The sequence below is a fragment of the Mycteria americana genome, chromosome 4, assembly GCF_035582795.1.
Source record: "Mycteria americana isolate JAX WOST 10 ecotype Jacksonville Zoo and Gardens chromosome 4, USCA_MyAme_1.0, whole genome shotgun sequence".
In the NCBI taxonomy this organism is placed as follows: Eukaryota; Metazoa; Chordata; class Aves; order Ciconiiformes; family Ciconiidae; genus Mycteria; species Mycteria americana.
The window spans coordinates 75,008,708-75,032,314 of record NC_134368.1 but is presented as its reverse complement, the minus strand read 5'-3'; the positions used below and the strand labels follow the sequence as shown (position 1 = coordinate 75,032,314).

The following is a 23,607-nucleotide window of genomic DNA, read 5'->3' as shown; positions in this document are numbered from 1 at the left end:
CTGGCCTTGAACTCTTTCTATTTCTGAATCTGCTGCTTGGAAGTGTTTCTGTAACCTGGCACATAGAAGGGGAAATGGAAAGAAAAGCAGCTACATAGGCATATCGAAAAGCCATGAGGGCTTGCAACACTTGCTTACAAAGCTATTGTTAACAGCTGAGCAGAACACACAGCTATGCTGTTACAAAATAGGTGCACCAATATTAGTTGTGAGGGGAAGATCAGGATGATTGCTGTTTGCCATGTAGAATTTAAGATAGTCTGTGTTTCACCTTGCTGCAAGAATAGTTCCTGCAATTCTATGCGATCTGTCACAGCTTTTTCCACCTGATGGCTCTGAGTAGAATGAGTGCTATACAAAGTAAAAGCCTTTTTGAGCTACTGCCAGCTAAGGTGAAGCTTTTTCGTAGGTAATAGTGGGTATGCATAGGGTCCCAGTTTCCTATTAGATAATCAACTTCTGCTTGGAAAGCTTTGCGTCCATAGAAGGTATTTATTTTCTTGGAGGTATGGAATAATTTTGGTCTATGCTTTGTATACACAATATACATTGTCTGGCCATTGTTATACCTGTGAGTAATCTACTTGCTACAGCCTACTTGCACAGTTGTCTGAAATCACATTTAGCTGTCATAATGTAGTAAACATCTCCTAACTTTTACTTCTTTTCAAATGATGTGTGTCAAATCTTCATAGTTGGTGTGAGAATTGCCTTAGTATCATTGCCAGTGCTTGTCTGCTTTCAGTATACGAAATCTAGAGGCTGTAGAAATGTTCACACACACACATACAACAGGAGTCAGAGGTGTAGGGAAAGGGAGTTTGAATAGACTTAAAACTAAAATCTGAATTTAAAGAAGGAATGGGGAGTTCAGGAGAAAGGGTCAGTCTTTCCTTGAGGCCAGGCATTATTAAAAATCTCTGATCTCCTGTAATAATTCTTCATCTCTTTAATTCTCTACCTTCTGCACACAGACATGCAAGGGCACATAATACTGTAAGAAGGCCAATTTGGCATGCTAAAAGCCATTAATCCCAGGCATGGAAGTCACTGACGTATCTTTGCTACATGCCAGCTGTGCCCTGGCCAACCTCTGTTGGTTGGAAGTAAATGCTCTCACCCAGCACACAAGAGTGTAAGCAGAACGAAGACTTGAAGCTGCTCAGCTCTTCAGTCAGTTTCCTGTGGATGAGGCTGTGCATTTCACTGAATAAGGTGTTTCCTCATGCAGGGTGCTCTTGCTTCCCTTCACTGGTGACAAGGATAGGAGAGAAGATCTTGGAGGGGGGAGGTGGCGAGCTTTCTGAAAGGCTGATACGCAAGTTAGAAAACACGATTCCTCTTCCTGTTTTGCTCCCACTCTATCAGTGTTTTTCATTCTGTCAGAAAAAACTATTCTTGTTCTTTCATTAGCTTCTGGAAGTTTGTCCTATTTGCTCTTCTTCTCCCCTTTTATTTTCTTTTTTCTTCTTTTGAAAGTTGCACTTAGTGCAAGGTGAATTACATTACTATCACTTCTTTCCTTCCCAGCTGTACTTGCAGCTTGCTTAATCAACAAGGGAGACTGAAGGAGTACTTAGGGGATATCATGGAGCAATAATAGTGGTAAGACTAGTTAGGATTGCAGTCTCATCTAAGGCTACTTGACTGGGGCCAAGTGAATTAGCCTCAGAGACCATGTTAGCGGGAATCTGCAAGCAAGAAGATGCATGATACCTGGCAAGTTTGGTTATCCCACTGAGCAAGTGGGTTTCTGTTGTTCTGTAACGGGTGCAAATTCACTGATGATGAGTGTGTTCACTTCTTTCGTCTCCCTGGCCCTTAAGAGTGCTTGGTGCTGCCTGTGTGCTGCACAGCCTCCTTGATCCATCTCCGCAGCCTCCCTTCCACAGTGCAGCTGAGTCCAACCCTGAGCCCTTGCCAGATGTCTGTGTGGGGGGGAATTGCACTTGCAGACGTCTAACCCCGGAGTGTCAGAGGCATGGATAATGGTGTAAGAATCCAGGCATTGAAGAAAATGTTGACCTAACTACACTGAGGTAGCAAAATCTGTCTTCCTAATTGCTGCCTTTTAAATCGTCAGCTGGGAGATTAGTCGGTTCCTCAACAAATGTGTCACCTGGATGTTCAGTTAAAACAGCTGATAAAACTTCCTTAAGGGCTGCTTAGCTTGTTTTCAGTCGTCTTTTTAATAAGCCATAGGCATTCTGCTCCACGCATCCCTCCGTTGAAGTCACTGTTATGGCAAAAGGAGAGAGGTGAACAGGATGAGGAAGGAGGCACAGTCCAGTGTCAGCAGCATACTGAAAACGTTTCGGAGTGGCTTTCTTGTGAGAGACCCGTCACATACATAATGTGAGAGCAGTTAGTCTTTGTCATTATCCAAGTACCATCATGGGTTGTGGAATTATTGGTAAGAAACTTCTCCCTTTAATAGGTCATGGGAAGTAATTGCAAGTGAAGTAAGCTAAACAGCAAGAGGAGAGGAGACAACAGCATGATGTTATGTCTGTTTGATAGCTCAGGAAAAGTTTTTGAACACCTTACCTTTTGGGGGTGGAAGGACCCTTACAGAGATATTTTCCAGCTGATCAGTGGCTGAATTGCCAACACAAAAGAAAAGGAAACATGGAAGAATATTTTCATGGACTTTGGAGTTTTTGATGCCATTTAAGAAGCACTGCTGAATTGGGGAACTTTTAGCCTTGATTATAGCATTGTACCCCTTTTTGATCTGCTTCGGTTTTTCACAGTTCTCATTCTCATTGAATGAGAAACCCAAAACACTCAGTGCTACCAAAAAACTATGAGAGCTGTGGGACAATCCATTTATCTTACTATTTGTCAGAGTTTTCAGGAAGTAGCTTCAGTTCATCGCTGTATTTTTCAGCCATGAAATTACTATGTGGCATCTAGCCAGCCTGGTAAGGCTGGAGGTTGTGTGTGGTTTCCTGCCAAGCAAGCTCTGGTAAAAAATGAGTAATCTTTGAGTTTAGATACTGCTCTTGTTATCATAGTATACACAAATCAAAAGAGGAACCCCTCTGCATGCTTGTGTCTGATTTCTGTTGTGTTTCAACATTTAATTATGTGATGTAAATTAACACCCCGACTTTGTATCCGCGACTCTGTCGTGAACTGTTTTTCCACAGCTTGAGGAATAAATTGGAATTCTTTACCCATTTTAGTTTTAGCTTGGTCAGCAAAAGGCTTACCTACAATTCTATGTGTCTTTGGGATTTTATTGACGTAAAGAAGTAATCCAAGCAATATTTTTTCTGAATTTTGAGAGAGGACCTGCAGTGAGGGAGATAGTTATTGAAATAATTGCTTGCTATTACAGGTTAAGTGTACGTCTAGAAAGATGCTTATTTAAAATTGAAATTTGCATTTTAGAAATAAACAAAAAAGTATCAAAAAGGAGGAGGGCAGGGGCATAGTCCCAGAACCCCACTTGCCCCTAAGTAACTTGCAGATGAGCACATTTCTTTCCCTTTCCTAGTCCCGACTCAGACACCTACCTTTCTGGCTACAATTCTTGAGTTGCATCAGCCAGTCTTGAGGCAAATTCTGTGTAGTGCAGCTTCCTCCTTTTTCTGATGTATCTGAATCATTATGGAGTTGGGAAAAACAATCTTTCTACAGGAAAGCTACTTTGTGCCCAAGATACACATGCTTGTACATGCACACATTTGAAAAATATATCAAAGTTGGTCTTTATCTAGGAAAAAACTGTAGTCAACTCTAATAGTTGTGTTAATTATTTTGTCTGAGAGAAAAAAATAGCTGGCATACAGATCTAATTCTTACTGCGTGTGTTTTGAAGGATAGTATGAAACTGATGGATATGTGGGCTGTGTGCTGTCCACTTGGTCCATGAAAGCTCTGCTGGTTTTAGGGTGTATGAGTCTATGATATCTAAATTTATGTAAGAACTAACTGCATACTAAGGCAGGACTGCAGCGTATAGGATTTGCTACACAATGAGGATAATGGATACTTTTTGATAATTAAATGCGGTAATCTAAAGCTATTTTTCTGAGTGTTTACAGGAATTTGACCTCCAAAGTACCCATTATTCAGGAACAGTGAAATAAATCTCTTGTTTAGTTTTAGCATTCTCTGTGATTATTTTTAACCAAATAATAGATCATTATTGGCTTGCTTTGACGTGATTTCACCTTAGTTTGGAAACTTATGTGTTTAAATAGCACAATTTCTGTACTCTGGAAGTGAGTAATAAACAGTTCTGTTGACCAGTTTCAGTGGTGTGATAAACAAAAGTACGCAGTTTCGTAGTTTACTCAGTAACAGATGACTTGATTAATTCAGAAAACTTTAAAAATGTGAAGAAGTAGAAGAATGTCTGAGTTCGCCTGGTGCTTGGTGTGATTACTGCAGGATGATTTGTACTGTAAATAGTGAACAGAGGATGCAGCCCTGCGTCTAGAACAGGCCGTTCTTGACTGCAGAGTCCTCTGATTGCTCCGACTGTCGCACAAAGCTTTCTGCACTAGAGTTACTTCTAGCTTTCCAGGAATGGCTGAATCCTTTCCGGAGTGATTGGTACTTCGTATCATGGGATCACTTCAAGTTTTATTAACTGTGTGAGACAACTTACCTTCGGTTATGTTTTTCATGCCTGTTTTCTGTGGGTGCTGAAGCTTTAGCACATGGAACTAAGTTCTCGCTTGGCAGAGGATATTTATGATACTCATTTCTTTTCTATGAGATTTCTCTTCTCTGAGATCTATGAGATTCCTATTAAAATGAAAACATAGTACGTACCCACAAATTAACATAAGAGCAAAGCTACTTTCTACTTGGTTAAACTTCTGTATTATTGTGGGAAGTTAGCTATTTATGGTGAATGAATGTTTGTTATCTCAGAGCTGGATGCAGCTGTGTTGCTGATGGGGGAGGATGGGTGGCTGCACAGCAGTGCAGCTGCTGCTTCCCCATCTCGTGATGCAGAAGATGTCAGACTTGAAGGTAGTAATAGGGATTTTGCAGCATCTTTAACTTACTCTCCTCAGTAATGCTCGCCATCAACCCTTGTCTACAACTAGACGTGTGTGACTGTGTCAAAGTGGAAGACATTTATTTTATCCTCTTATTTTGCCATGATTTGTGTATCCGATGAGCACTTAAAACATATACGACAGTTCTTTTCTGCCCATTCTGTTTATCTCAATATAAACTGTCATATATTCCCCATTTACTCCAGAAACATTCACTTTCATAAACTGTTTTCATCCTCTGGCTACTCTTAAACTATAGACATTGGTTGTAATGTTGATGTTAAAGATTAGTCTTTCTTTTAATAGAAAAGTATGTAATTCTTTAGTTTACTTAAGCTGAAGTTGGAAGAAAACTCTGTCACTCAAACAAGTAACTGATAGTGTTAGCTCTCTGGTTTTTGTAGTTTTTATTACAAATGTTTTTTCTTATTTAGAATTCTTGGAGTAAAGTAAGGATCTGATTATTGACACTGCCAAAGTATTTCAGTTTTTTTTAACTTTGGATGCCAACACAAATATTCTTAGACTAGCCAGATGGAAAAAGGAGAAAGAAAGGCAACTGGGAGGCATGTCATGCTCAGTTAGGTAGAAGCTGAGTTCGGATTCCTGGTATGGAGGGTCTGAGGACCTTTACTATCTGAGGCTCATCCAGACAAAAGGGAAAAGGAATTGAGGGTTACATATTTGCTAGAGAGAAGCTAGATGAGGTAAGTCTTAGTCTATATAGGTACTTCTTACCTTGTGGGGATTTTTCATTATGAGAAAGGGTGACACGAGGCAGGGAGGGGTAGGACGAGTAAGGATATTTGGGTTAGAAACCGAATGGTAAGTAATACCAGCTAGACACAACCAGCAAATGGTTAGGATGAACCTAAGCTGTTTTATTTTCTAGATAGGGCTGGTCTGAACTATGAACAGCCGTAAAGGCAAAGCACGGGTATCTGTTGCAGAGGAACAGTGAAAGCTCTAAGGCTTGGATGAGTGTTGTGATTAGAACAGTGAAACAAGAAGATAATTTAGATGACAGTTTAAAAGGATTTGAGTAGTCAAAAAAATTTAAATAGTATGCAAAAGGTGGTGAGAATGTGAAACAACTTTTAACTCTGTTGAGAGTAAAATTGGATCTTACACCTATTTGCGTAGGCTGAGGAGATGAATTGTAGAAGCAGCTTGGTGGAAACTCTAGAAAGATGGCCAAGCTGAAGGCCGAAGGCACTCAGATGCTTCTCACAAATATAAAGAAGAAAAGGTGAAGAGTTGATGGCTGGAGTGTTGACAAAAATTTGAGACGTCATACAGACTTACTACTTTTATATTGAGAACCCTCATGTCCTTCGTCTGTTCTTTGGCACCCAAAAATAAGAGTGTAATGGGAGAGAAAAGGGAGGGATTGACATTTTTAGGGAGAGAAAACGAAGGCATCAAGAACACCAAACTGTACGCTCAAAGAATTATATAAATGAGCTTTAAAAGAAATCACATCTTCCCTATTTTATAGTGTAAGAGCTCATTAGAATTCAAGTGGTAGAAGAGAAGAATAGGAAGTTTCTGGAGCTCCTCTTTGCAAGGACCTGTCAGTCCAATGTGGCAGTCAGCCTTTTCATAGAATTGGGAAACCTGACAATGCTGCTCACTGGAGAACAATATTGGAGGTGAAGAGGAGTGAGAGGAGAGAAACAGTAAAAATACTAGACTGTCAGTATTAGGGAGCCCCTGAATTGTGAGGTAAAATGAAAACCATAAAGCTGATTCAGTTCCAGCAATGTCCTTAACACACTCTTAAACAAACCATGTCAAAACTTTAAAGGCTTTTTAATTTCCAGTAGCTTAGGATCTTTACTGGCTCCACAAAGCAAAATACAGGAAAAGGGTAGGGGGAAAAGAAGAGGAAATAGCTAGCAGTCAATATATGTTACAAGTTCTGAAGAATTGTTAAAAAGAACTTAGCTATGAAAATTGATGTGGGATTTATAATCAGCAGGATCAAGCAGAAATCTTCACAGGTAGGCCTGTTGCAGGGTGAGTATTTTGAATAATGTGAAGCCATCTAACTTGTCCTAGAAAAGTTCTCTGGTCAGGGGGTTGTATGGCTTGGCAGTGTTAAATTTTTAAACATCTTGTAGCATGCTGAAGAAGTTTGAAGAAACTGGAGGAATGCTAATGTAGTAGCAGTATTTAGAAAGGTAAATACAAATCCTTGACGATACATTACATACGGGACAAAGTTAGGAGGAACTGCAAATAATGATAATGGCAGTTACGTAGGAGTTGTGGTCATGTGCTAAGCTGCACCCATTCAAACAAAATAAGCTTGGTTGTATTGAGAAATAAATTTACAGAGTTTTAGAGGAAAAATGTAGCCTGTAGCTACAGAATGGAGGACTACATCCTTAAAAACTGTGACTCTGGTAAGTCTGTTAGTCACAGTGGGCAATCGGCTCATCATAAACTATTATTTTAAAGCCGTGGCAAAAAAGTGCCGGCCTTGGATCTACAAACAGCGGATTGATGAGTAGCAGTAGGTGGTGGAATTAATGCTCAACGTGGCACTTGTGGGACCACAACAAAAAATAATGAATTCAGATCTGATGTGTGCTTTTCAGAAAGACCTCTGGGAAATTGTAACAGGTTTCTAAAACAGGTGCATGATTCTAAAACTGCAAAATCCCTTACAGTAAGAGATTTAGTGTTAAACTTATAAAGGAGATTAAATCACAAAAACCAGATATGAGAGATACTGTAATTATTAGCAATGCCTATTACATGGGTCATGCCTGAACATAAAGCCTGACAAAGTGAAGGTATATGGATTAATCAGTGAGTATGTTAATTAGCAGCCAATTGATTCTCCATTGCCTTTATCATCTGCTGATGTCTTCAGACAAAGACTCTTTGGAAGATACAGTTTGGCCCAACATGAGATGGGCATTAATCAAAAGCAGGTTATTAAGCTTAATAGAGAGATTACTAGATACAATTCTGTGGCCTCTGCCATGTACAGGAGTTACTGTAATTTCTGAAGTTAGCAGAACTTTTTGTCACCGACATACAGGGTGAAATCTTTGTACTTTTGAAATTAGAGCTATGACACTATATTTCGAAGACTTAGGTTTTGAGCATATATTGTTTTTAATCATGAAAATGTGCTAGATGATCATTAGTCATCTGTTTTTGCAGTTATACAGAATTGCTTTTTCCTGAATAAAGGTATTGTTTTACTTTACAAAACCAGATAATTGAAAACATCAGAAATGTAAAGTATCTTTGAATGTGTTTTTTAGGGTGTTCGCTTAATCCCGTAGAATTTAGCAGGTGTTTTCCTGTTTAAATACCTGATTTGTTTTTAGCGTTCAAAACCTAGTATTATTCTTGAGAGTGCAACGCAGTATTGACTGTGAGAAAACACTGGCTCAGGAAGGAAAGGAAGGAAGAAGTAAAATTTGAGGAAAGATTTAACACACAGTTTCATTTCTGATAATGTCAAATGTAATTGTCTGTATACTGCAGTCTCCAATGTAGACTCTACTGTGTGTGACTGAAGTGGTTAGTATTTTTTTACTTTTTCTATGTGTTCTGAGAAACGATTCAACAGAGAAACCTCTGCTTTCTGTAGGGAGGTGTGGTGAGTTGGTCATATTAATAATATTAAAGAACAGAGTAATATTTCTTTCTACTGCTGTTTTAGTAATGTTATGTGAATGGTTGAGGTAGACGTGGCCTTCTTATATGGTGTATGTAGTTTGATAATCCGGGTTGCATTAATACTACTACTTTGAAAAGAAACTGCGATGAATTAAAAGGACTTAAGTCTATTTAGTTTTAAGGAATTCAGTTTCTTTATCAAGTAAAATTGCAGTATTACTGTCTAATCTCTCAGATGTTTATCATTGTGACGCATACGTCTGCCAATGACATGTAATTAATTAGTTTTTACCTGACACTCCTACGGTTCTCATGTCGTGTCATGTAACCGCGAGCGGCAGCATCGTGGCCTGGGTGCGGCGAGGGGGTGCGAGGTGAGCAGGATTGGGCTGGAGTGCAAGCGACTTGCTTTCCCAGGCTGACGTTCTCCTCCTCAGAGCTTATCATACTTTGTTACTATGGGCTAATTTAGATCCTTAAATTAGCAGCTGCTTTAGGGAGAAATTTCCAGATGATCACTTGTATCATTTCAGTGTCTTTAGTTGTATATCATTTTACTCTCTAGGGAAGTTGTTCTCTGAGAGTTGCTGGGAGGGGGTGAGGACAAGATGGCTGGGGAAGCGGGCAAGTGCTTTTTTTAGCTTTCTGCTTTTGAAGCAGAAGGAATCGAACAGGTTGAGGCAGTAATAAAGTTGTGAGAAAGATTTTTATTCAGTGAAGGTGGCTTTTCATTGTCCATGTTTCATGGTTGTTGCATTTTTAATTAATAAAGAAAAAAATAATGAATGAAAGAAATCATTGCAACAATACTGCTTAGCTTGATGGAGTAGAATTAAGCTCAGTTGTTTGCTGTGCAGATGCTAATTCATTTAGAATTAGAAAGTAATACTGTACAGGACTTCATCTTGTATGGTACTGTATATAGGAGATAGAGCTTGTCAAGCAAGCACAGTATTTTAACAGCTTTTGATGATGATATTGTGATGCTGTGTTAGGACTTGGTTGTTCATTTTTTGGCCCTGAAGGAGCAGGACTCTTTTACCAAGACTGTGGGGTCAGCGATATCTAAGCCACTCTAGAGGGTCTTTTGTGAATGTTGTTATTCAGCAAGGCTGTGGGCCATGCTCACGAGTGCTAGTGGGAGTAGGATGGACAGAGGAGGAAAGAAAAGGATGCAGGGAGCCTTGTAAAGGGTGGCTGCAAATGACCCTTATTACTGTTAAATATTAATATTCTGGAAACAGCCACAGGCCCCATTTGAGACTGAGGGCTTAGCTGTGCTGGACACTTTAATGTTTGCAATTGTCCTCATTTCATACACCTCCTTTAGAATTTATAAAATGTACAGCTGATGTTTAAATACAAATTTAAAAGGGAAAAGCTATGTGGGTGAAGGTTAGCTTCTCAGTGAAGAACGTGCTGTTTGGCTAGATGTGTCAGCATGGTTTGCAGTGAGCACTGTAACACATTGGTAACTTTTTCTTACTGTCCATGGCATAGGAATGGTGTTCCTTTAATGTTTCTTAAGCAATCATATCTGAATATGTTGCCTCCTGAGTGATACTCTAGTAGGAGTAGCCTATGAAAACAAATAGTAGACCAGCATACAATGAGCTCTCTTAAAATTAACACCATTAAAAAGAAGTAATAAAAGTAACATTCTTGGGTATTGCGTGTTTGTTAGAGATCTGCTTATTCTGACCTTTCTAAATTTCACTGTTTCATGTTTGATAGGATTGTGCTTATGGTACTTGAGAGCAATCATTTCCTCAAATGTGTATTAAGTTATTTTTAGAGTCTGTGTTTTTAGAGAGATGTGCAAATGTATATGGCCTAAACTGCTTTGTTATCTGAAGTGATGCATTTGTCTACAAATAATGCCCCAAAATCTAGCATTTCACCCACGTAAAACACACGTTGAAAAGGGGACTGGGAATACATTGTGTATTCACAACACAAGATAGCCTGGTGATAATGATGGGGGAAATTGTGCAATGGTACCTTTTGGGGAAATGCTGGGGGATTGCTTGTCCTCCAAAATATCCTGTGAAGATGGGACAGTAAGGTTTCTTCTCGTATATATTTTGGGACATTTTTACCAAAGCAGCTACTTTGGCTCATGAGAAGATTCTTTTAGTATCCTTCTGACTTGTGCTCTCTTTTCTAGCTGACAGTCACAGCTCTCCCAGAGAAGATACCCCAACGGGGAGCATGGATTCTCTTTCTTCCCAGTCTCCGACACCTGCCTTCTCTAGCAGCCCCCCTGGGCTCCTGGACGGAAATCACCTTATTATGGACAGCGGAGATCTTGCAGGCTGGACATCAAATCTGTAAGTAACCTGAATATTAAGTAACGATTTTTTCACTAGTATGATTGTGCACGTGAAACACATTTCCCTTTTCGGTTTGGTGGCAAGTGATTTTTAGAAATGACATATAATTACGTTTGTTTTCTTCTGCTGCAAAAAGGTATGTGTTTATATGTTGTGGTGGAGCTTTGAGGCCACTTAAATGTTTGTAGGAAATAAGTGTTCTTTTTCTACAGAAACCTAATGCATTTTACTGTAACCTGTTATAAACTTTTAAATGCTTTTTGTTTAGGCAATGAATATGTAAGTTATTCTCTGTATGACATATTACCCTAGTTTATTTCAAGACAGTGTTAAGCTACACTTAGATGCGGAGCTATTAAGATTTAGGGCCAAATTTTGTGTTTGGATAAATACACTGTAATGAGTGTGTGCTCAGATGCTGTTGTCCAAGAACATTATTGTTGTTAATCTCTTCTTAACAAAGCAAATTCCTGTTTTCCAATGAAAGTGCAGTCTGTCACTTTCAGTAGACTCTGTCGATGTTCAGTTTTTGAACATGACTTCAGTTTAGCAAAAATTGACATTACAATGTTAGTTCTGTCTCTGTAATACATATTCAGGTTTGATACACAAAAAGCTGAACATAACTTGTTTTTTAAATCAGAAGTTGAACTTGAATTGAATTCTCTGGTTTGCTATTCATACAAACTTTAACATATCAAGACAAAGTTTTCCAGCCTTCAGTGCCAAGAAGATGGAAGGAGCAAGTCTGGAGAAAAGATTTGTTACAAATATTTTCCATAATGGCATTCCGAGTAGCCTGTTCTGTTCATGAAGCAAGTGTGTAAAATATACGTGTAGGTGTACGTAACACATGAGAATATATAGATAGCCATATGATGGGTTTATATTTCTATATGCACACACAAATAATTAACTGCTGATTAGAGTGCTTATTACCCAGAACAATATTTTCTCATATGTATTGAAAGAATTCCAGATTTATAGGTATTTTACATAAATGTCATTTCTTCAGTAGAGGACTGAAGTTACTCTTGCCTTATCCTCTTGTACTGTCCGCTAGTAGTTAGTAGGATTAACAATAAGTTGTATTTGACGAAAAGAGGTGCATGTGTGGAAAACATGCTGTAGATGATATAAAACTGGAATGTCTATGAATTAAGCAACATAGGGTTAGCAGAACATTGATAATGTCACTTCAGAGAATAAAAGAAGGAGGTGTTGGTTTTATCCAGAGGGTTCAGGAACTTCAGGTGTTTGAAGGAACATTGCGGTTTTTGCATTTGTTAATTTTCATCGAAAATTATACTATACTGCTGTTTTGGAAACTTTGTTTGATGGCTTGAGATTTTGTGCTGAGTTGGGAACAGTGCTTCAAACAGTTCTGTTTGGAAGGAAAAAAAAAAAAAAGTGCATGGTATGTGCATCTAGATTATTTGTCAAAAGCAAGTTTCTTTCTTCCACTCACCTGTCTGTGAAGTTTGCTTAAGAGCTACCTCTGTAACAAGCCTGGGCAGTGACAGACAGTAGTCTGTGAACGGTACATTCTTTCTTTCCTTTACTTTCTCACCCCAAATTGGCTTCTCTTTCCCTTCTAGTTCTGATGACTCAGAGGGCCTTGCCTTAACAAAAAAAACCAAACCCAAAACAAAACCCAGAACAGCCCCACTGTATTAATGGCAGAGGTAGATGTCAGCAACGGAGAATGTACTTGGTGGACTTCAGCAGTCGTTGTGCATCGTGGGGTCCTGTGGGCAAGGAAAGGCAGTGGTTGAGTTGCTATTGTGTAGCTGTGGTAGCTCTCACAGCTCCAGGAAATGTAGCGCTGGCTGTTGAACTATGCTTTGGTTGTAGACTAGTCTCATAAATTGGACTATCCCAGAATTAGGTGGAGAACAATCCTTTCTGGTTTTGCAGGATTTCAAAATGTTTTTCATTTTGTGCCAAATTGGAACAAAAACAATTGTTAAAGTCTCAGGATCCTCTCTAAAATGGTATTGCAGGTCTTCACTGAGCTACAGTAAATACCATACTGAGTCTAGGGGAGATGGAAATATGAGAGGATCTGGTTTCTCAGGTTTCTGCTGATGTTTGTAACACATGGGTGTTACTTTTAAGAGATTGATCGCTACGGACTTATGTAGTCAACAAGGTGATGGTGACTTCTTTTTGGTAGAAGAGTTGCTTGCATTGTTTCCCGGCAGAGGGATGTTGCATTGTGGGTCAAGATATGTCAGATATTCCAAGGTTGGTTTATATCAGTAGTTTGCTTTAAGCAAGAACACATGATGGATAGCAAGAATACTTTTTGTGGTATTTGTTTTCAAGAAAGGAAAAGCTTGTTTTTTCCTGGATGATAGCTGTTGTCACCATGATGTTTCCTGGCAGAGTTTTTTGTGATGCATGCCCTTTCCTTGTCCCACCTTTAAAAACAAAAGGAGCTACAGCTTCCAGCATGGTGAGAGGAGCACCAAAGGAAGGCAAGTACACCCTCACCTCCTGGCTGGCACTAGGAGGGGACCGCGTGGCCAGAGTGGTGAAAGAAGCTAAGCGAGCGAGGGCTATACCACCGATTTGAAATGTCTCACGAAGTCCCGACTGCTCAATTGTCATGTCAGTATTTAAAGATGTACTATGCATACGGTGTAACTGGAAGGTGATGTTTCACATATGTGCCATTTTGAAGCCCCGCTAAGCTGTTGGTTTTCATGTCTGTAAGTGTGTGTCTGCCTGATGCTAGATTTTCTTTGAAAGCTCTGTGTGGATCAGACATATGCCCTGTGTTGTCATGTACTGCTGTAGGGGTGAGTAGAGAGTTGGGTGATGGTTGGCTCTTACTGCCCACGGCAGGGGTGGCTCTCCGTGGAGGCCCAGGTTTCCTCTTCTAAGATTATCTTGCACCCTAAACTTTTTTCAACCTTTTTCCTGAAGATATTTTTAACTTCACACTTCCATCTAGAGCCAAATACTAAAAATAAATACATTTTATTTTTACATACACTCTATGGTAGAACATAGAGAGCTTTTTTTCCCCTGTCAATCACAAACTTACAGACTAATTTATGTAGACACAGGATTCAAACTCCAAATAGCCCAGAATGGGCAAATTACCTTTTCTATTTGATGGAGCACCATGTCATAAACATGTATTGTTTGAAAATCCCTTCTATCCAAGGATGCTTAGCACAAGCTAATCTCAGACATAAACTGATAATTATGGTAGTGAGCTGGACAGAGTATTCCTCCCTTCTAGTGCTCTCCACTGGTATGGGCATTTTTTTCTCTTTAAGGCAGAGCAGCAATGGCAATCTCAGTTTCATGTCAACCAAAGCATTTGCATTCTTTCTTTTTCCTCTCTGCTTTATGTGTCTGTACACACTTGCCCTCAAGCTACAGAATTAACATTGTACAGCCATCTATCTTCCTCAGGTTCCACTGGAACCACTGTCAAAGTCCACTTTGCTCTGACAGAGCTTCAGGTGTTTACTGTTTCTGTAAGGAGAGCATGTTTCAGACTGTTTTGGGACTGATGTTGGTATAGTGTCACCAGCAGTACGTTCTCAAAATGCTTATTATTTCCCTCAAAGCCACAGTTGGTTCTGGGGGAAAAAAAAAGAGTTTCCATGTTAGATGCACCCAGTTCCTTGCACGTTCCTTCTAATTCAGATCGCCACCATAGCCTGTGTTCTGAAAGTAAGCAGCATCTTCTAGATGAAATGCAGTTATCCATATAGGCATTCTTTAGCAGTTTTCTTTGAGCTGTATCTTCTGCTATTTGAGACACTGGAAAATAGGCAATATTCCCTGTTTCAGGAACTTGCCAGTATAAAAATTTGTAAAGTAGAATGTACAAATACTGTGATATTTGCTGTGTTATGCCTTGGGTTTAACAAGTAGATCACGCATTGTAACGTTTCATTCCCTCCATACAGAATAGATAAATTTTGTGAGTTGCCCATAATATTATTCTGACCTGGATTTAAACAAAAAAACCCCAACCCTAACCAAGCAAAATTCCAACCATCAATTTCCCCCAAACTGTTGTCTACCCTACAATTGCAAATTACCTGGGGAATTTAGACCCCACAATCCACCCTCCTCTTCTTCCTTCAGAGTTGCTTCAAACCCTGGTTGATCTGAGGAAGGGTTATTGCTCGTCTCTCATGGTGAATGAATTTGTGTTTTCTTCCTCTCTTTCTTTCCTAGTAATATTTTTGCTGTTTATTCTGTTCTGGAAGCTGCTGCAGGTTGCTGCTCCCTGCAGATTCTGTGGCAACAGGCAGTCAGTTGACAGTGTTGGTAAGGAAAAGCATTCATATAAAGGTGTCACTAGAAGCACCAGGAATCTACTGACAATAGATAAGGGGAAGACGTAGAGTGGAAAGGGGAAGGGTGAGTAAAGAAAAACACCATGTTGAAATTCAGGAAATAAAATGAGTTAACGTACAAAATTGAGCCATCAAACCAAGAGCAAGGGGAAGAGTAGGACAAAAATACAAACATGTTGTGGCCAATAGCCTGTAATAGTAGTAAGAGGGAAATTTGAATTTATTCCCAAATTTCATGGAGGAGGAAAAAAAAAAAGCAGTAGGAGAGAACAGGGTTTAACAAGAATAAAAGGTCGGGAATTACGTACTTAGGATTTGCCTGTAAAGGAAAGTGGGTGCTCAGTAAGCTATAGTGTGAGTTTATAGCATATGAAGACACTGTACGCTCCTTGTGTGAATACTTAGTACTGTGTCTGCTTTAAAAGTGGAGGAAGCCTGAACTTTTGTGTAAGGATGCACTTAATGCAGTGTGAGCTTTATAGTGGTATTGCAAATTGTTTGGCAATTTTTGCTTAAGGTATTGATGTTGCTACTTTATCCTCTTTCTCACTTCCCCAGTTAGTGCACGTGGATCTGGTTTGTGGGGTGGTGGTATTTGTTTCTAACACTTTTTTTTGTGAAGACTGTAAAGCAGCTTAATCAGTTCCCTTTATTCAGCTCATAGTTGAGCCACGCAGAGAGTTATGCCAGTGTTCCTGTGAAATACCTTATAGCATCATGTCATGGCATAGAAGAGTCCACACAGAGTATTAGTGTGAAGCATGTAATGTAGTGAAATTCATCCTCTGGCTTAATTTCTCTGTCCTATGCAGCTTCTGGTTTTCCTTTTGCATTTGCCCAAAAAGTAAATAAATATGCTACATCTTTTTTGCAAGTGGCTTGATAGCTCTTTGCTGGAGGATGCGACCCTGACATTACTTTCTGCCTTCCTGATTGGCACTGAAAAATATACATCTTAATCACTCAGATTTTTATTCCTGTGGTGTACGAAACTCAATTTTTTAATATTCAAAATATGTAGTTTCCAAAGAGGAGTTCAGGATTTCAGATACTAAGAAGCTGACTAGCTTTTCTAAGCTAGTCCCCAAGCTGTTTTGATAATAGTGATGGTCTTGGTTTTGGAGATATGTATTAGAAGGGGTTATGGATAGCTCTTAAAGTGCAATTGAACTATGGAACAGTAGTTGATCTTCCCTTTTACATGCAGTTGAAAGCCAGCGATACATGGCTGGACTTTCACCCTACTATATTATGGCTTTACACATGCAAACTATATAGATACAGTGATAGCTAAACTAGGTACATACATCTGTGTCTAATATATCTAATCAAGTGAAGGTACAGTGTAAGTTAGAGTCTGTAAAGACAAATTTTTTCATGAATGTCCTCTTGTAGTAAAGTAGGCGATAGTGCAAAAGATGCAGTATCAGACATGAAGTGATATAATTAAACTAAAAAAGGGCAAGGGGAACTTTTTTTGCAGCTCTTGCGGTTTGATTATAGAATTTACTACGTGGTTTTGGTTACCCATGTCAAAATTGTTTTCAATCTTTAGCCTGTTTTATGTTGTTTAGGTACTATTAAAATACTTTTTTCCCAATTCTGTTTTATTATGCATTAGAAATTATTACTTTTGAGCATAGTTTTGGGCTTTTTAACATTTATAACTAACCTACTCTATGCCAAAAAAGGTAATTATGGTAACTGATGTCTCTTCTTTGAGAAATAGAAGCATATCTTGTCTTAAACCATAGGATCTCGTATTTGAATCCATCTGAAGTTCCAGGTCCTGCAACAGATTTTCTTCAGAGAAAATGTTACTTACTCTGTTTTGGTTGTATGGCCCATGCACGCTCAGTTCTCAATGCGTTTTGTTTCTCTGAATCTGTGTAAGGCTTGGGCGTGCCCTACTTCCATCTCCTCCTTCCAGTCTCTGCAACCTCCTATGACTCTTCTGAGGTGTTACCTTTTTACGTCTAGGTTAGGTATTGGACTCTCTTGCTCCCATGTCTGGTCTCATACGTGTCTGCATGCTCACATCACTAACCGTTCTTTCTTCTGAGGTGCTGCTTTGACAAGAGGCCCTTCCCTGCAGCTGTAGAGCCTATTTCCTCTAACCCTAGCAGAAGGGGTCATAAGGCAGCTACTTCCTATCATCTTAGAGGGAAAGGAGATTGTGCCTAATACTGGTCTGGAGAGTACTGACTTGTCTTAATTCACAAACTTACGCTACCTGCGGTAATTCCAGAATTTCAGAGTAAGGGCTAGTTTCGCTCATCTTGACCTTCAGTAATGAGGATGGTGGTGTTCATCAAGCTCTCCACTGACTTCCCAGTGGGCCAGAAGCATTTATTGATATGAGGTCTGTCTTATTCAGCCTTTCCCGGAGTGCTGGCTATAATGGCAGCTAACCTCTGATGGATTAGTGTAGGTTTCCCTTATCACAATGACTGATTCATTGAAAGGTGGATTACAAGTCATGTCCTAAACCACTGTGGACTGCCTTATGTCTGTTTTCACCTGACCTCGGAATGAACCAAAAAAGCTGAACACTTGGTATTCCCTGGACTTGGTATGTGTTGTAATTAATCTTTCTGAGGATCTTTTTCTGATAAGGAAAGATTTGTTACTGTAACTGGCCCGTTGTTGTCATGAGATCTATTTGCGTTTACAGTACAATGCCCTATGCCAGGGTTTATCTACAGAGCTTACCTCTCACGGTGCTGGGTTTTCAGAATTGGGTCGGAGTCTTCCTTTTTGGTTGGAAGTCCCCTACATTATCTGCATGATCTCTTCTTCATTCAGATCATGAAAACTAATGTCTTCTCAGCTGGAGAGTTCTTTTTCGGGATCTGAGACTACAGGGTCTCTGGGTTTCCTAGGGAGCTGGAACATGGTGACTTCTGATGGTTGTTCTGGATGGAGTCGTGGTGCAGGATGTGGGGTAGCCTTCCTCAAGATGATTATACTGTCCGAGTATCCATTTACCTTACCCCCTCCTCTTTCCCCTCTCTAAGCCTTTGGGATTTTGCAACTGAGGGGATGGAAAGCATCCTGTCCCTCAAACCTCTTCACTGTGTACGTGAGTGGGGGTGCATGGCTTGTTAAAGCAGTTACATTTCTGGGCTCAGAATAGTAAGGTTCATAGTTTTCAAACTCAATCCTACCTTGGATACTGCTGTAGGAGCATGTAAGATACAGTCCTGACAGTCCAAATACGGAAGGTACTTAAAACCCAGAGGAGAAATAGAAGCACCAATGTAAATAAATGGCTTTTCAGGAATATGCAAGGGACCAGTGGCAGAGGAAATAAGCCAGTCTTTCCTTCATTTCTTTTGCCGTTCTTTATTGGTTCTCCCGACACTAAAATATTGTGTTACTCAGCTCAATGGTGTATACGTGTTACAGTATGGGCATCATTTTTGGGTTTTTAATATCCACAGAGGCTTTCAAAATGGTCATGAGAGCCGTGCTGCACAGCATCCTGAGTGCTTTAAGGGTCTTTGTGACCAGACTGGGAAGAAGCTAATTGTTCTTTGTGAAATCTCAGGCTGTTCAAATTCCCGGTGAGCAATCTGATGTTAAAAGAGCCATCAGATGGCAAGGGAGGGCAGAAATAGTGGTGTTCTGCACATAACAGAAGCCTTGGAGATAGTTATTAATTTTGTTTGACTGCTGAATGAATTCCCGTCAGCCTTGTTATATCTACACAGTAGACTGCATCTATACTCTCCTTAAAATTGGAATAGTTTCTTTTTGTACTTTCTGGCAGTGGTGTGAATTTGTGATTTTTCATAAATGATGAGTGACTTCCATTTCAGTGTCTTGAAAACTTTTTATAATATCTAATGTCATAATCATATTTTAATAAAAGGAGATGCTTTAACAGCTGCAGAAGACACAGTCCAGGTATGTAGCAGTGCTCTTTGCTCATCGTGCTTATTTTGCAGTTTGTTTGTGTTTCAGCTGCCACCTCTTCAGTGACTCAGCAGTTTGAGAGCCGGGTTTAGTGGAGCAGGCACTTCTTTTCGTACGCTTTTGTTATGCAAGCAGAGCAATAGCCCTCATTTTGCAGCTCCTTTGAAACAGGCATAATATAACTTAGTCATGTGGTTCCTACAAAATAGACTTTGCCATCTCCTTGTCTTCCAGCGGGCTAGGCAGCTGGGCTTGACAGCAGCACCGCTGTGTGAGCACAGGGTAAGCGATAGGTGTGCTCAGAGCCCGGAGAGATGCGGATGCAACCGCTGTGATGAGATAAAGTTTCTTCCCCCCCGTTTTTTCCTCCCCCTCCCCCCCCCCCCCCTTTTTTTTTCTTTTCTTCCTTTTTTCCCCTTGTTTCTTTTTTCCCCTTGTTTCTTTTTTCCTTTTTTTTTCCTTTTTTCCTTTTTTTCCTTTTTTTCCTTTTTTTTCCTTTTTTTTCCTTTTTTTTCCTTTTTTTCCTTTTTTTTCCTTTTTTTTCCTTTTTTTCCTTTTTTTCCTTTTTTTTCCTTTTTTTTCCTTTTTTTTCCTTTTTTTCCCTTTTTTTCCCTTTTTTTCCCTTTTTTTCCTTTTTTTCCTTTTTTTCCTTTTTTTCCTTTTTTTTCCTTTTTTTCCCTTTTTTCCCTTTTTTCCCTTTTTTCCCTTTTTTTCCCTTTTTTTCCCTTTTTTTCCCTTTTTTTCCCTTTTTTTCCCTTTTTTTCCCTTTTTTCCCTTTTTTCCCCTTTTTTCCCCTTTTTTCCCCTTTTTTCCCCTTTTTTCCCCTTTTTTCCCCTTTTTTCCCCTTTTTCCCCTTTTTTCCCTTTTTTCCCTTTTTTCCCTTTTTTCCCTTTTTTCCCCCTTTTTTCCCCTTTTTTCCCCTTTTTTCCCCTTTTTTCCCCTTTTTTCCCCTTTTTTCCCCTTTTTTCCCCTTTTTTCCCCTTTTTTCCCCTTTTTTCCCCTTTTTTCCCCTTTTTTCCCCTTTTTTCCCCTTTTTTCCCCTTTTTTCCCCTTTTTTCCCCTTTTTTCCCCTTTTTTCCCCTTTTTTCCCCTTTTTTCCCCTTTTTTCCCCTTTTTTCCCCTTTTTTCCCCTTTTTTCCCCTTTTTTCCCCTTTTTTCCCCTTTTTTCCCCTTTTTTCCCCTTTTTTCCCCTTTTTTCCCCTTTTTTCCCCTTTTTTCCCCTTTTTTCCCCTTTTTTCCCCTTTTTTCCCCTTTTTTCCCCTTTTTTCCCCTTTTTTCCCCTTTTTTCCCCTTTTTTCCCCTTTTTTCCCCTTTTTTCCCCTTTTTTCCCCTTTTTTCCCCTTTTTTCCCCTTTTTTTTTTCCTTTTTCCCCTTCCTTTTCCTTTTCTTTTTTTCTTGTTTTTGCACGATTCCAGGGCACACAGCCTCCTAATTTTTTTCTAAAAGGAACGGCAGTATGTTATAAGCTTATAGATGTACATACTTCATTTTTGCTTTGTCTGAATTATCATTTAAAAATGCTTTAACTTAGGACAGCTGCTGGAGACGTTAGCTTCAGATTTACCAGACTGGCGTGAAAGATCATTTCACTAACGTGTTAGCTGCTTCACTGAGACTTCACGATCCAAGTTTAACAAAACCTCTATTTCATTGCTGGCTGATGTGGTCTGTATCAATGAGGGTTCAGGAATGTTGCGTGCATGTTACATACTTTAAATTTTGGGGGCGGAGTTTCTTTTCAGAGGGAACACAGAGGAGGAAATTCTGTCCTTCTGTTTTGTCTCTAGCTTTGCTGCAGCTATGACAATTTCTAGAACTTTGTCCATGTCTTTTTCTCTCCCCAGCCTCGCCAAGGCATAGGGGTTTTAACATGCAGGAAGATCCTTGTCTGGTGGTGGAGAGTATTGGATTGCATATCGCATCAGAAATAGCCGACACCTTTTGATAGTCTGTGTCGTCTTATAATGCAACCTTTTAAGAACACTTTCATTGAGTTTATGTCAGCCAGGCACTGTGATACGGCAGCCATGGGGCTGCCAAACCCGTCTATGAAACAACCCTTTTTTTCTCAAGAGTTGCAGCGTAGATTCTTTTCACAGAGTCTCTTCCTCGCTCTCAAGATAAGAGGCTGCTCTTTAGCTGTGTTACCTTAGGAACCAGCCAGATAAACATCCAATAAAATCTTGTTTTCAGGAGTTTGTTTCTGAATATCAGTACAAAATCTCTAGCTTATTTTCAGTAAGGCCATTTCCCCCTCCTCCCTTCTCTCAGCGTTCACTATGCCAGACAATAACATTTTTTCTCAAAGAGAGATGATCGTGTCAGACTTCTTTTATTTTTTTTTTTTTTTTTTCCCCCTCCCCACAGGAAATGCATTGCCTTCATTTTAGCCCTTAGGAGAAAGGATTTCTTCAACATACCTTCTTAAAGTTGAGATGCTATATGATAAGATACGCAGTACTTTCTAATATATCATCCTCTTGATAAACAAGGCATGCAAAGCTTTACAGCAAGGTAACTTTGCTATCACAAGAATCTTTTCAAGGAAAAAAAAAAAATCCAGCAGTTTGTTGCTTACACACCACAACATTGGAACTGATTTTTCCTATTGAGTAAAACCTTCTGTTTTAATAATAAAATTAAGTGGTTCCTGAGATAGCCAAGTGCAGTAAATAAAAAAAAAAAAAAACCAAACCCTGAAATTCTAGAATGTGCTTAATATTTAAAGCTATTAATTTTTTTTTCTTCCTCTTCTTAACATGGTGAAACTATTGCTATTGAAAAACGCTTTTTTCCCCCCTGCTGGATCCTAGAGCATGATCTCTTGCTCGGTACCCAGGCGCTGAAAGTGACAGGCGAATTCAGGAGCCGTGCTGCAGTGCTTCGCTGCAGCTGAAATGTATTAAGGGACTTCATCAACAAAAAGTGGGGGGGGGAACAGCCCAGTGCTCCACGTACCTGCACTTCTGGAGCATTTTTCCACTAGAACTGTTGGAGTGGCTCAGAATTCGTAGAAAACCTGCCAGTTTTTACATGCTTTTATATAATGCTGCCTAGTAAAGGACAGTGTAGTCTTACTAGTTGATAGATTACCCTTCTTGTTGGGTCTCTGTACCTTGAGAAAAAACCATGCCATGACACGGATTGGAACACTTTATTTCACCTTCTGCTCCTTTATTTGCATGTTTCCTCTTTTTTTCTTTTTCTTTCCTCTCCAAGTCTCAGTGAGAAACCATGTGGTATTTATTCCAAGTATTCTTATGAATGACCATTGCTTTCCTGGGTCCGAGGGTATCTTTTGTGTCTTCTCTGCTCTGAGTATTTTTTTGAAATCATTAATCCTGTGTCTTACATGCAGGCGGTATGTGTTGTTCTAGAGCTGATCAAGTAGGTTACACAGATTAATACAATGCATGTTTCAATGAAATAGTTAATAAATGGAAGATTTTATTATTCACTTGTTGAAAACCAAACAACGCACATCTGAGGTATGCACTAGAGAAGACCACTTGGTAGAATATTCTCGAATTGTGATTAGTTTGCATTAGAGACATTTTAATACTCTTCTGGCAATATACTTGGAATATTATTTTTTTATTTTCTGTAGTTTTACAGGTTTCAGAAATGAGCCTGACACCAATCTTAATGTTGGAATTGATTTGAATTGAATAAATAAGAGTACAAGGAAAATGTTTTTTTTTCTTTAAATATCAGGATTGTTTTAACTATAATAGTTTAGTCTATGCAAGTAGGATACTTCTCTTTTAATTCACTTTTGAAAAACTTTTGTCTTAGGTTCACCTTCTATGTTACTGAGTTAAAATTAATTTGCACATATACATTATATGCAGAATGAGGGAGAAATAATATACTTTCTGGCAAACTTTATAAACTTTACAGTACCATTGAGAAATTTTTTATCCTTGTATTATTTAGATAAAATAATACAAATGCTGGTGTTCACTTTTTGTTTTTCTTCTCTGAATGAAGTCACTTTTAGCTGAAGGTTTTTGTTTTACCTGAGGAAAACTTTTCAATGATTAGATAAAAATGGGAGGAAGAGGACAAGTTCAAGTAAAAGTAAACTCCCAATTTATGTAGGTGCTGGTCTTCAAAGGTACGTAATTATTGGAAGATGTAAGTAATCGTGTAGTGGAAGATTCGGAAGCGGTGTCCTCTTCCCAAAGTTAAGCATGAAGTATGTTTCCAGTCAGCACAATCTAGCTTTTCATTCAGTTTACTATGATGATTCCTTCCTTTATTTGGTAAATCTGATAGTTTTAAAAGCAGAGCATGTTTTGATAAATGCTTCTGGTTATGATTCCAGCACATTTAAGTTTCATTTTTATTAGTGGAATTAACTGT

The 23,607-nt window shown here is 39.1% G+C and overlaps 1 protein-coding gene across 3 annotated transcripts in view; it reads left to right on the top strand.

Moving 5' to 3' along the window:
• The window catches only part of ARHGAP10 (Rho GTPase activating protein 10), a 151,060-nt gene that overhangs the window by 113,938 nt on the left and 13,515 nt on the right, over window positions 1-23,607 (top strand). For all 3 annotated transcript variants that reach the window (XM_075500940.1, XM_075500939.1, XM_075500938.1), the window contains one exon: window positions 10,831-10,993. In XM_075500940.1, the coding sequence (XP_075357055.1) occupies window positions 10,831-10,993 (163 nt within the window). The remainder of the gene's footprint in view (window positions 1-10,830; window positions 10,994-23,607) is intronic.